General features: G+C 53.4%; 2 protein-coding genes across 3 annotated transcripts in view; one reads left to right on the top strand and one right to left on the bottom strand.

Annotated features, from left to right (window-relative positions):
* The window catches only part of FBH1 (F-box DNA helicase 1), a 35,805-nt gene extending 32,436 nt beyond the window's left edge, over window positions 1–3,369 (top strand). Inside the window, exons 18-20 of one of the 2 annotated variants that reach the window (XR_004082371.1) lie at window positions 218–358; window positions 1,554–1,790; window positions 1,913–3,369. Coding sequence is in view for 1 of the 2 variants with exons in the window: in XM_031061887.1 (XP_030917747.1) it covers window positions 218–358; window positions 1,554–1,655 (243 nt within the window). In the remaining variant the exon portion in view is untranslated. Of the gene's footprint in view, window positions 1–217; window positions 359–1,553 lie in introns of both variants that reach the window. The other variant, XM_031061887.1, reaches the window with a different exon arrangement.
* Window positions 3,370–3,464: 95 nt separating this feature from the next.
* LOC115948559 (interleukin-15 receptor subunit alpha-like) lies at window positions 3,465–12,089 on the bottom strand. Its single transcript, XM_031061896.1, has 8 exons — window positions 12,050–12,089; window positions 6,434–6,625; window positions 5,759–5,812; window positions 5,372–5,542; window positions 5,160–5,189; window positions 4,794–4,857; window positions 4,438–4,698; window positions 3,465–3,672 (listed from the first exon to the last, which is right to left on the bottom strand). The coding sequence occupies exons 1-7, from the start codon at window positions 12,087–12,089 to the stop codon at window positions 4,593–4,595; spliced, it is 657 nt and encodes a 218-aa protein (XP_030917756.1). The 3' UTR covers window positions 3,465–3,672; window positions 4,438–4,592.
* Between the last annotated feature and the right edge of the window lie 157 nt (window positions 12,090–12,246).

Genomic DNA, 12,246 nt, shown 5'->3' with positions numbered 1-12,246 from the left:
TTTCCTTTTCCCCCCTTCGTTTCCTTCCTTCATCTCCTTCCTGCCATTGGCTTCTGCTGGAGATTTTTCTCCACCAGGAATTTGGGGTTTTGTTCCTTCTTTAAATCCCATTGTGTTCCAAGTCTCTTCCTTAGGGGCTAAAATAATTATGGAGCAAGGTTCAGCTTCCCTCAGCTGCCTCTGAGGGGTGAAATTCCCTTTTTTCCGTGTTTCCTAGGAGCGTTTCCTCCGGGTGGAGCTGCTCAGTGAGGCTGGGAAGGACAAGGATGGAGCTCCTGTTGCTTGTTGTGTGCCAGGATGTACAAAATCCCTGGAAGTCACCTCTGGGCTGGTGGTGAAGAAGCTCCCGTTGACTCACGTACGTCCCTTCCCTGGGATTTGGGAGCCTTCCTGAGCCATTCCAGTCCCTGTTCTGAGCAGGGATCTCAGCTCCCCATCCATTTCCTTGTGCTCACAACCAGCAGTGAATTCCAAGGGTAATTCCCGGTCATGTTGCACTTCCCACAAATCCACTGCATCCCAGAGATCCCATCTGAGACCTCAGGTGGGTCCAGGTCTGGGGTTTTGCTGTGTCAGATCCCACGTGTGCCCCTTGGAGCCCATGGAACATCCAGGTGGGGCTGGCCCAGCAGCCCTGGCCCAGGGACAATCCAACCTTTGGGGCCAGGTCTGGCTTTGGTCCCAGCTGCATCCTGTGCACTGGGGACAACTGGGGACAATCCTTGTCCATTGGGGACAATTGGGGGCAATCCTTGTCCACTGGGGACAACTGGGGACAATCCTTGTCCACTGGGGACAATTCCCTCCTGGAAAGGGTTTGCAGTGACGGCAGTGGGCTGCCCGAGGCAGGGCTGGAATTCCCATTGCTGGAGGGGTTCCAGAGCCCTGTGCATGTGGCACTTGGGGACGGGGGTGTCATGCCTCAGGTTTGGCTTTGCTATTTACACATTCTGTGCTGCTTTAGTGTCTGGGCTTCATATTATGGGATGGTGAGCTCTGTGCACAGAGCAGGGAGACAAAACAATTCCTGCTCCAGCTGGGCACCAAGGACAAATGACCCAAATCTCAGCCCAGGAGCACAAACCCCGTGGGCTGGAGAGAGAAAAACAAGCAGGGTGGGACTGCAGGGGCTAAAGCTGGGATGGGACAATGAACTGCAAGGTGCAAATGGAGCAGAACTGATCCCAGGGAGAGACCCCGGGAGCGCTCGTGCATTTTGGGGCCATTTTGGTTCATCTTGGGTGCAGCCCTGGCTGGGCTCTGGTGCTGCCCAAGGTGCATCCATGGAGGAGATCCTTTCATAAATCCCTGCTTCATTCTGGAGCTCTGCCCAGCCTCTGCTCTAGCTCACATTCACAGGGCATCAGTTCACCTTGGAGTAGTTGGATTTGATATCCTTAAAGATCTTTTCCAACCATTCCGCGATTCTGTGTGGGATTTCCTTGCTTTGGGCACATCATGGCTCCCTTCCCTGGATTGTGGCAGAGCTGGGAAGCCAAGGTTGTGTTCCTGCAGCTTCCTCTTCCCTGAAATCTCCTCTTTTCCTCCCACAGAGCGACAGCAGCCAGGATCCAGGGGGATTCCTTTGCCAGGCTTGCACCTGGCTGTTCTTCGGCTCCCTGACACCACTCACCTCTGTCCCAACGATCCAGTAGGAGCCCATCCAGCTCTAACAAAGCCCTCCAGCTTCCCAGAGCTATCCTGGATGTGGGACAAATCCTCTTGGCACATTCCAGCTCCAAAATCAAGTGGATATCAGAGCAGGATTTCAGCCCAGCTCCCAATTCCAGGTGGATGTTGGACAGGATTTCAGCCCAGCTTCACATTCCAGGTGGATGTTGGACAGGATTTCAGCCCAGCTTCAAAATCAAGTGGATGTTGGACAGGATTTCAGCCCAGCTTCACATTCCAGGTGGATGTTGGACAGGATTTCAGCCCAGCTTCAAAATCAAGTGGATGTTGGACAGGATTTCAGCCCAGCTCCACATTCCAGGTGGATGTTGGACAGGATTCCAGCCCAGCTTCAAAATCAGGTGGATGTTGGACAGGATTTCAGCCCAGCTCCAGAATCAAGTGGATATCAGAGCAGGATTTCAGCCCAGCTCCACATTCCAGGTGGATGTTGGACAGGATTTCAGCCCAGCTCCAGAATCAGGCAGATGTTGGAGCAGGATGTTCCCAGCTCCAGAGGGACTTCCAGGCTCCCTGGGGACCATGTGATGCCTTTCTGCCAGCCCTGCCTCATCCTCCAGGAGCTGGGAATGGGATATCCAGAGGAATCTGCACTTTAGGAATGGATCAGACAGCAGGGTTCATTCTGGAACATTCCCTCTCTTCCCCCTGTCACCAGTGTCCAAACTTGAATATCTCATCATTCCTGGAAATCCCTCTGACCCACTGGAAAAAGAGGAAACACAACACTGGAAAGTATCCAAAGAAAGTTAATTTCTTTAAAATGAACTATTCCTGTCCAGCCATGGGAGGAAATCATTAATCTCCCTCAGTTAATTAATTTTCCATCCTTGCAGCCGAGGGGTTTCCCTGGATTCTTTCCCTTCTCCCTGCAGCCAACCAGGAAGGAAGAAATGAGGCGGCAGCAGAAAAAATCCTTTGGATTGGTTCCAGCCAAACTCAGGGACAAACTGGAGAGGGATTTCCAATCCTAAAATTAAATGTGTGTAGCCAAGAAAAGCCTTAACACTTCCTTTGTGTCTCCTGCCTGCCCTTAAATACCCTTTATTTCCCAGGAATGCTCAGGTGGATCACACTCTGTGCCTTGTGCCACAATTCCAGAGCCTGGGCCTGGAAATCAAAACTGAAAGTGGTCTAAGGAATCTGTCCTGGAGCCGTGGGCTGTGCCTGCTGCAGGAATCTCAGACATCCTGGTTTGCTCCATTCATGGAGCTGCTTCCCTCCCTCTCCTTTCACTTTCAAAGCTGCCTCCAGGAATGCATTCCCAAACCCTTGGATGTGGATGGAAGCACAAAGCCTGGAGCAGGCAGTGGATCAGGCACCTGCAGTGCTCCCTCCCTCCCAGCCTCTCCTTCTCCCTGGGAACAGGGATGTGCCCAGTGCCTGGCACACATCCCAGATCAGAGGCACAAACAGGACAAGAGCAGCCAGGAAAAGCCATGGAATTTCAGCTGTTGGATCCCTGCAGCTTCCCAAGCTTTCTGAGACCTGGCAGCTCCAGAGGATGGGATTGAACCCTTCATTTCCGTGGTGTCCGATGGGAATGTCCATGGTGCTGTGGGGATGGATTCATCCCAATCCAGTCCTTCCCATCCAGTTAAAGAACCCACTGCTCTGTTATTTTTAATATAAAATATATTTATTTATACATAAAAATAAAGAGCTGCCTTTTCCATAGTGTAAGGAAACAAGAAGTGGATAAAACCTGGATAAGGAAACAAGAAGCGGATAAAACCTGGATAAGGAAACAAATGGATAAAACGTTCTGATGGATAAAGGGAAAACACACAAAGGAAAATATTCCCTAAATTGTGTTATTTGGTCCTTGATGGTGTCTGTAGAGAGACTGCTCAAGCCGGGATTCCTCCTGAGCCGCTGGGGATCGGGATCCAGAGCTGGGATCAGGGCTGGGAGCGCTTCCAAAGGATCCCTGAGCTCTGAGCTGGGACGGTCCCAACACCTTTGGCTCTGGCTCAGTGGCTGCAAGAGAGCAGGAAAGGGATGAGGATATGGGGAAATGCTCGGCTGGTTCTCTCTCCATTCATTTTCTTGATTTGGGGACAAAGCTGGGAAAAGGATGAGGACGTGGGGAAATGCTCGGCTGGTTCTCTCTCAGTCTCATTCCTGGGATTTGGGGACAAAGCTGGGAAAAGGATGAGGACGTGGGGAAATGCTTGGCTGGGTCCCTCTGCATCCATTTTCTGGGATTTGGGGACAAAGCCGGGAAAGGGATTGGGGAACTGGAAACAGAGAGCAGGACAAAGCCAGGGCTGCACCCAAGATGAACCAAAATGGTGCCAAAATCTTTCACTTTTCTTGATTTGGGGACAAAGCTGAGGATGTGGGGAAATGCTTGGCTGGGTGCTCTCCATCTGATTTCGAGGATTTGGGGCAATTTGTGGACAAAGCCAGGAAAGGGATGAGGATGTGGGGAAATGCTTGGCTGGGTCCCTTTCAGTTCGTTTTCTTGATGTGGGGACAAAGGCAGGAAATGGATGAGGATGTGGGGGAAATCTTGGCTGGGTCTCTCTCCATTCATTTTCTGGGATTTGGGGCAAAGCCAGGAATGGATGTATCCAGCTAATCCAACTCTATCCATGCTGCTGGACAGGGAATGGGAATTACCTGGGGCAGGGCAGCTCAACTTCATCCCAAACCCCATCCCAACCCTCTCCCTGCCCACCAGCAGCATCCCCAGGGCCAATTCCCCCAAATCCCAGCTCCCAGTGCAGGACACCCACCCACCTTTAGGATCATCCATGGGAATCATCCCTGTTCAGGCTGGGAAGAGCAGCCTGGCTGCTCCGTGTGCTCTGCCACCCCTCAGGGAAGCATCCAGAATTCCATCCTCCGGCATCCCTCGGCATGGTGGGTGTGCCCAGTGTCCCCAGGGTGGGTGCTCAGCCCGTGGGGACAATGACAGGAGGCGGCAGCTCCTCGTTGTCGGAGGGAATTCCCTCCATGGGAATGTCCATCTCCGTCACCGCGTAGCCCTGCCTGGTGCCTCTGTGGGGGGAAGAGGAGCATCAGTGACATTCCACGGCTTTTCTTTGGAAGGCACAGAAGCTTTGGAAAACTCATTCCTGGGGTTTGGCACTTACTTCCTCCTCCTCCTCCTCCAGCAGCAGACGGCCGCAATTCCGATGGCCAGCAGCACCAGGAGTCCTGTGGGATGGACACTCGGGATGAGGAGCATCTCCCAACCCATGGCTGAGGAATTCCACCAAAATAGCTCCATGAGGAGCCAAAACCACTCCAGACACCATCACAAGATCCCTCCCCACCCCTGGAGGGATGGAATTGGGAATTCTTTCCAGGAAGAAATTTGGGTGCTGAATCCTTCCCCCACTCAGTGGCATTCCCATTGGCCATGGAATAAATCTCCCACAGCCCCCAGAAGGGATTTTAAACTTAAAAAAATTGAAATAAGCCCCTGTTTCCCAAAGACTTGTTTTTTCCCAGCTTACCAACAGAAGAGGCCACGGACTGGATGGAAACTGGAAAAGAGGAGAGAAAAGGAAATTTTGAGCTGCAAAGGTAGGGAAGGGGTGGATGCTGGGAGGAGCCTCACTAAAAAGGGGGTCGGAGAGAAGGAAAAGTTCCATTGGAAAAGCAAAAGAGCCTTTGTGGATGAAAAGGCCCCAGGGGAGGTTGGTATTCCCTTGGGAATCGGCCCAACCTGCGGCATAATCCGTGGGTGCGATGGGCAGCGGGGTTGTCCCCTCTCCCAGCGCGGATGTGTCCAGTGTTGGAACCATCTCTGGTGGCCTGGATCCATCAGGTGCTGGTGGCACAGGTGACTGACTGGAAGCTGGAGAGGGGCTGGAATTCGGGCTGGCACTGGTGGTTCCTGCTGGGAAAACGGTGGGAAATGTTTAAATTCCCAAAATCCAAAGGCGGCGCCGTTATTTCCCTGCCCTCATCCAGCAGCCACAGAACGTTGGGATTTCACCTCGTGGGGTGGATCTGATCCCAGCACGGGAATGTTGTGGTTCCCACACCCTGGGAGCTGTGGCATTGCCATGGCCATGGCAGCTCCAAACCCCATCCCAATCCTGTTCCTCACCCCTCTGGGTTGTGCTCGCCGCGCCGGGGCTTTCCCTGGAAAGAGCCGGATCTCCTTTGGGAAAACACAACAGGGAGACACCATCAGCTGGGAAATGAACTCTCCAAGTGGTTTGGTAAGTTAGAGAGTCAAAATTACATTATCCAACATTGAGGTCTGGGGGAAATTCCACAAATTCCAAAACATGGGTGTTCCTTGTAAAATTTTAACAATTTTTATATTTTAGCAAAACAATGAATTAATGCTCACTGCCTTCAAGTCATTAATTACCATTCTGTCTTCTACTGTTTAATAATTTGTCCCTTTTAAATTATCCTAATTAATTCCTATTTTCAGCCTTCTAATTATGTTTTCCCACATTGGGCACCTCTGGTTTATTCAAAGGCTCTTTGTGGTTTATAAATTCCACATTCCTCCTGGCCTTCCATCCTCAACAATAAATTCCTCTCCCAGGTTTTAACTTCCTCCCCAGGTAGCACTGAAGGACATGAGGCCCTAAACTTTTGTTTTCCCAAGCCATTATCCATTAGGAATTCCACTGATTAAATTCCTCTCCATAATTTTCCCCCCATATCTGATTCTTTTGGAAGAAACAGAACTTGGGTGGTGCTCGCATTTCTTCCCATCTTCCATCCTCTGGTTCTGGAGGTGTCCCAGCTTCCCCTGAGGACTTACGGATGCACCGGAGCGTGGGGTCGGTCCAGCGGGGCTCGGAGCCGTTCCAGAGGATGCACTGGATGAGGCTGGAGGTCCCAGCTTTCCGTTTGTATCCGGGGTTGCAGGAGTAGCGCAGGCGGGAGTTCAGCTCCGTGTGATTCCCGGCGTCGATGTGAGCGTTGGCCACGGCCTTGGGGTGGCTGCAGTGCACTGGGATGGGAAAAAAACCATGGAATCACAACAGGGAGATCAGACAGCCTCTGGCTGTGCTGGGCAGTTCCCCACTCCTCATCCCTGGAAGTGTCCAAGGCCGGGTTGGACAGGGCTTGGAGCAGCCTGGGATAGAGGAAGGTGTCCCTGTCCATGGTGGAACATGGAATGAGGTGATCCCGAAATTCCCTTCCAACCCAAACCTTTCCATGATGCTAGAAAATCCTGCCTAGGGGTGGATATAGGGATTTATCCATCCTGCAAAACTGAAGGGACCTCGTGCCTGCCACAGGGGATGGAGAAAGGGAAAATATTCCCAGCATTTTTGGGATCACTTGCAGCAGCTCCTCCAGAGGCTGCAGAAAGGGAAAACTCCACTTCCAGCATGGTTGTGGTCACTTGTAGCAGCTCCTCCAGCCAGCAAGGAATTTTGATGGAATTCCATCCCCTTGCAGTGACTGTCCCAGGCCAGCAGCCCCAGCTGCCTCCAGCTGCTGCATTCCAGCTGTGGTCACTGCCCCCATCCTTCTCCTCTCATTTCACAGCTGGACATGAAAAATTCCAGCTGCTGCTGAGTCCTCCAGCCTCTTCCCTGGAGTTTTTCCCCTCTGGAAGGTGGCAGCTGAAATCCAAGTATCCCAGACAGAGGGACAACAATGGATTTTGAGTTGTGGCTTTGCTTTTCCCCAAACGAGCTCCTGCTTCCCCTTCAGCCTCAGGATGAGCTCAGTTCTGTAGCAGGGTGATGAAATTTCCCCTCTTTTCTGGTGCAAGGGGAAAAATTTCCTGGTTGCTCCAAAACTGTGCCATCACTTGGATCCCTGTGGTGGTGTGGGAACAGCTCATCCATGATCCTGGCTGCTGGAAGCTCCTCTGTCCCAGTGGGAGGCAGCACGGAGAGGTGGAGAAATGTACAATGGGAATAACACAAAATGCAGCTGGGATGGAGCCACGGATGGCCAGGGTGGGATGGATGAGCAGGATGGAGCAGTGGATATCTGGGATGGGATGGATGAGCAGGAGGAAATGGTTGATATCTGGGATGGGATGGATGAGCAGGAACGAGTGATGGATATCTGGGATGGGATGGAGGGATAGGATGGGATGATGGGAAGTAGGGATAGGATGGGATGATGGATATCTGGGATGGGAAGTAGGGATAAGATGGAATGATGGATATCTGGGATAGGAGGTAGGGATAGGATGGAATGATGGATATCTGAGATGGGAAGGAGGGATAGGATGGAATGATGGATATCTGTGATGGGAAGGAGGGATAGGATGGAATGATGGATATCTGAGATGGGAAGTAGGGATAGGATGGAATGATGGATATCTGGGATGGGAAGGAGGGATAGGATGGGATGATGGATATCTGTGATGGGAAGGAGGGATAGGATGGAATGAGGCATGGCCAGGCTGAATTGGTGCCTGCTATGGATGGAATGATGTCCAGCTGGGATGGAGCAGTGTCCAGCCAGGAGGAACACACAGCTGGGCTGGGATCATTATGGAATAGAGATGGAAGAACAGTGGGAATGGGAATGCCATGGCAGGGAGGACAGGAGCACACAGGGATGGGAATGTGCCGGTGACAAGGACAGGAGTGTGATGGCAGCAGGGATGGGAGCAGGATGGGGATGGGAGCAGGATGGGGATTGGAACAGCGGGAATGGGAGCAGGATGGGGATGGGAGCAGTGGGGATGGGAGCAGTGGGGATGGGAGCAGGATGGGGATTGGAACAGCGGGAATGGGAACAGTGGGGATGGGAGCAGGATGGGGATAGAAACAGTAGGAATGGGAACACGGTGTTGGAAGCACAGTGGGCATGGGAACATGGTAGAAACAGAGGGGATGGGAGCAGGATGGGGAACTGGAAACAGAGGGGATGGGAACAGAATGGGGAACTGGAAATCGTGGGAATGGGAACAGAATGGGGAACTGGAAACAGTGGGGATGGGAGAAGGATGGGGAACTGGAAACAGTGGGGATGGGAGAAGGATGGGAAGGGGACAGTGGCACAGCAGCAGTGGGGACAGGAACACAACGTGCACCTGCAGCACCCAAAGCATCCAGAGATAAAAATCTCCATCCTGAAAAGCTCCTGCCCCAATTTGTGGTGCATCCCCAGAACATGCCAGGAGGAATCTGCTCCGTTTCAGTGCCCAGGTGGATCTGGGTGTGATCCTGGCCAGAGGACACGAGTGACGTGGGGACATGCATGTGCTGAGCGCAGCAGCTCTTGGTCTCCTCTCAAGATGTGGGTGAAATTTCTGGAATCAGCAGCTCTTGGAACCAGGAAATGCCTGCCTGAGGATGTTTCACAACAGTGTCACAACTCTCCAGACCTGGCACTGTGCCTTTAGTCAGTGAAAAACCTTCCCGGTGCCAGCTGCGCCTCCGCAGGGAGCACAGCGGGAAATTCAGCCGGAAACACCAAAAATGTCCAGGAAAATCTGGGATCTGTGAGCTCTGTTTATGCCTTCCAGCTTTTAAACCTCCTCTCCTCATCCCAATCCCTCCAAAGAGGGTTTTTTTTTCCTCCTCTTCTAAAAAATGCCCAAGTTGTTCCAACAAGATCCCAGCAGCGCCACTCTCCAGGATCACCATCCGGTGTTTCACACCATCCGTGGATTTCAGCTTGTTTGATGAGACAAACACATTCCAAGGGGGAAAAGGGAAGGAATCAGCTGGAGATGCAGGATTTAGGCTTTAATCCCTCAGGAATGAGTTGGAATTTCCCATGGATGGATTATCCCAGGTGCTCAAAGACTCATCCCATGCTTGGCCAGCCTCCCAAAGGAGCTGCGGTGCCGGGAGCTGACGGTCCCAGGAGAACACCTCCAGCTGCCTTATTTCCATCTGGATTCCCTGCATCCTGCTGGGATTAAACAGCCAGGCTGAAATGTGCCTGATATCCATGGATTTTGCATTCCCATGGATTTTTTTCTTCTCTTTTTCTTGTCTTTCCCCACCAGTGACCTCCAATGATGCCAGTTGTGGAGGATGAGCTCATTCTGGCATTTTGGGAAGGAGAACAGGGAATACAGCCAGGATGATGCCAGGCATGGAGATGCTGCCATGTGATGTCATTCCATGTCCAAATACAGCTTCCCAGAGATGCACAACCACAGCTGGACACAGGAGAATCCACACCAGGAAAAACTTGGCTGTTCTCCTTAAAAAATGACCAGGAAAAGGCCCAGAGAGGTGGAGTTTTCCTGCTCAAAATTTAAAAGCTATGAGCAAAAAAAAAAAGTGGAGAAAAGAGGAATTTCACAAATCCGGATACAAGAAAAATCCATGAGAAATGCCAAAATCACGGAAATAGATAAAACTTCCACGTTTTAATTAAAAAATATTTCCGGTTGAGCAGGAGAGAACAGGATACTCAGTGGGGATGTCCCCATGGTGGGATGCAGCAGCACATCCTGTATTGTCCATCACGTGAACTAGAAGAAATAAATATTATTCATTTCTCTAACACCCCCTAAACCCACGGGTTTTGCCCCAAAGAACAATCCTGGTGGCAGCACTGCTGCCTGGAATGTTGTTGGGGTGTCTGGGACCCGTGGTCAGTGAGGAATTACTTTGGAGGGCTATTTTCAGCTTGTTGCTGAGGCTCAGGGCTCATGTTTTCCCAGTGCCTGGCTTATTTTTGTCACCCAAGAGTTTTACATTCCTGGCCATTTCTGTCATTCTGTTATAAATATAACAGAATATAAATATATATAAATATAAATTCATTTTCCAAGGCTTCAGGAGCCCACAGGAACTTGGAGAACAGTGAGCACTGAAGCTGTCCCAAAGCTCTGCATTCCTTTCCAGCCTCATTTCACAGAATCCTTCACAGCTGCCACATGATCAGCAAATTAAGTATTTCCTAATGGTCTTGCTGCTTCCAGGAGCTCCTGGGAAGATGAACCAAGGCGTAGTTCCAAGGCCCAAGCTGTGATGAGAATTTTCCCAAAGCTCCAAGAGCAACAGAGCTGGGGAAGGGGCTGGAGAACCAGGAGGGCTGAGGGAGGTGGGAAGGGGCTGGAGAACCAGGAGGGCTGAGGGAGCTGGGAAGGGGCTGACCTGGAGCAAAGGAGGCTCAGGGGCCCTTGTGGCTCTGCACAAGTCCCTGCCCGGAGGGGACAGCCGGGGGGGTCGGGCTGTGCTCCAGGGAACAGGGACAGGAGCAGAGGGAACGGCCTCAGGCTGGGCCAGGGGAGGAACTGGGGGGATTTTTGGGGAAATTCCTTCCTGGAAAGGGCTGTAAAGCATTGGGATGAGCTGCCCAGGGCAGGGGTGGAGTCCCCATCCCTGGAGGGCCCTGTGGATGTGACGCTGGGGACAGGGTCAGTGCTGGCCTTGGCAGCGCTGGGTTCATTGTTACACTCAGTGACCTTGAAGGTGTCTTTCAGCCGTCAGGATCCGGTGATTCCAGGGTTTTGGACTTTTGGAGAGGCAGGACAATGATGTGCCATTCCAGGCTCAGCAGCCACTGAGGACAACTCCCAGTGCCACGGAAAACGCAGGGAGCGCAGCCAGGCTGAAATCCCGCAGTGATGCAGCTCCCATGGGTCCAGCACACAGACCCTGGAGGGCAGCCCCAGCCTCCCTGGACACTGGCAGGAGGTGGTGTGGGAGTGCCAGGAGCGAGGTGAGCACCCAGGGAACACGGGGCTGCAGCCTGGGGGGGCAGGAGGCGCCCAGGGAGAGGTTTGGGAATGCAGGGAGCAGCAGGGACACCCAGGTGTGGTATGGACACCCCAGGTGTGGTATGGACACCCCAAGGAGCAGCACAGATACCCCAGGGAGCAGCAGGGACACCCCAGATGTGGCATGGACATCCTGAGGAGCAGCCTGGGCACCTCAAGTGGGGGCTTGGGTACCCCCAGGGAGCAGCATGGACACCCCAGGTGTGGCATACACGCCCCAAGGAGCAGCAGGGACACCCCAGGGATGGCATGGACACCCCGAGGAGCAGCACAGACACACCAGGGATGGCATGGACACCCTGGAGAGCAGCCTGGGCACCTCGAGTGGATGCTTGGGTACCCCCAAGGAGTAGCATGGGCATCCCAGGGAGCAGAGCAACCACCCAAGGAAGCAGAGAAAGCATCTTAGGGATGGCATGGCCACCCCAGGGACAGTGTGGGCATCCCAAATGGGAGTTTGGGTGCCCCAGGGAGTAGCGTGGGTAGCCCGGGAAGGGTAGGGGGCCTCCCGGGGATTGGCACCGGCGTCCTAGGGAGCGGCGCGGGCAACTCGGGGATTAGCGCGGGCATCCCGGGAAAGCGGAACGAGCACCTTCGGGACCGGAGCAAACACCTCAGGGATGGCACGGACAGCCCAGGGAGAGTGTGGGCACCTCCGTGGGAGCTTGGCAGCCCCCGGGAGTGGCGCGATCCCCTCCGGAAGTCGAGCAGGCTCACCTGGGAGCGGAGCGGGGACCCCGGGCAGCACCGCGGGCATCCCGGGGAGCGGAGCGGGCACCCCGGGCAAGGCGGAGGGGCCCCGGAAAGGGTGTGGGCACCCGGGGGAAGGCGTAGAGCTCCCCGGGAGGGTGTGGACGCCGCGGGCAGGGCTCGGAGAAGCCGGCGGCGAGCCCGGGGCAGCCGCGCCTTCCCGG

The sequence above is a fragment of the Geospiza fortis genome, unplaced genomic scaffold (genome assembly GCF_000277835.1).
Source record: "Geospiza fortis unplaced genomic scaffold, GeoFor_1.0 scaffold61, whole genome shotgun sequence".
NCBI lineage: Eukaryota > Metazoa > Chordata > Aves > Passeriformes > Thraupidae > Geospiza > Geospiza fortis.
The sequence above is the reverse complement of the archived record's forward strand: the minus strand, read 5'-3'. Positions and strand labels throughout refer to the sequence as shown.

What these genes read in the sequence shown, in the direction of transcription:
- LOC115948559 (XM_031061896.1), bottom strand. Translation starts at nt 12,089, where the DNA reads ATGCCCGCGGTGCTGCCCGGGGTCCCCGCTCCGCTCCCAG. An exon ending in GGCGAGCACAACCCAGAGGG is followed by an intron (nt 5,543 to 5,758) that starts GTGAGGAACAGG and finishes TTTTCCCAGCAG; the next exon opens with GAACCACCAGTGCCAGCCCG. An exon ending in TGGAGGAGGAGGAGGAGGAA is followed by an intron (nt 4,699 to 4,793) that starts GTAAGTGCCAAA and finishes TTCCCCCCACAG; the next exon opens with AGGCACCAGGCAGGGCTACG.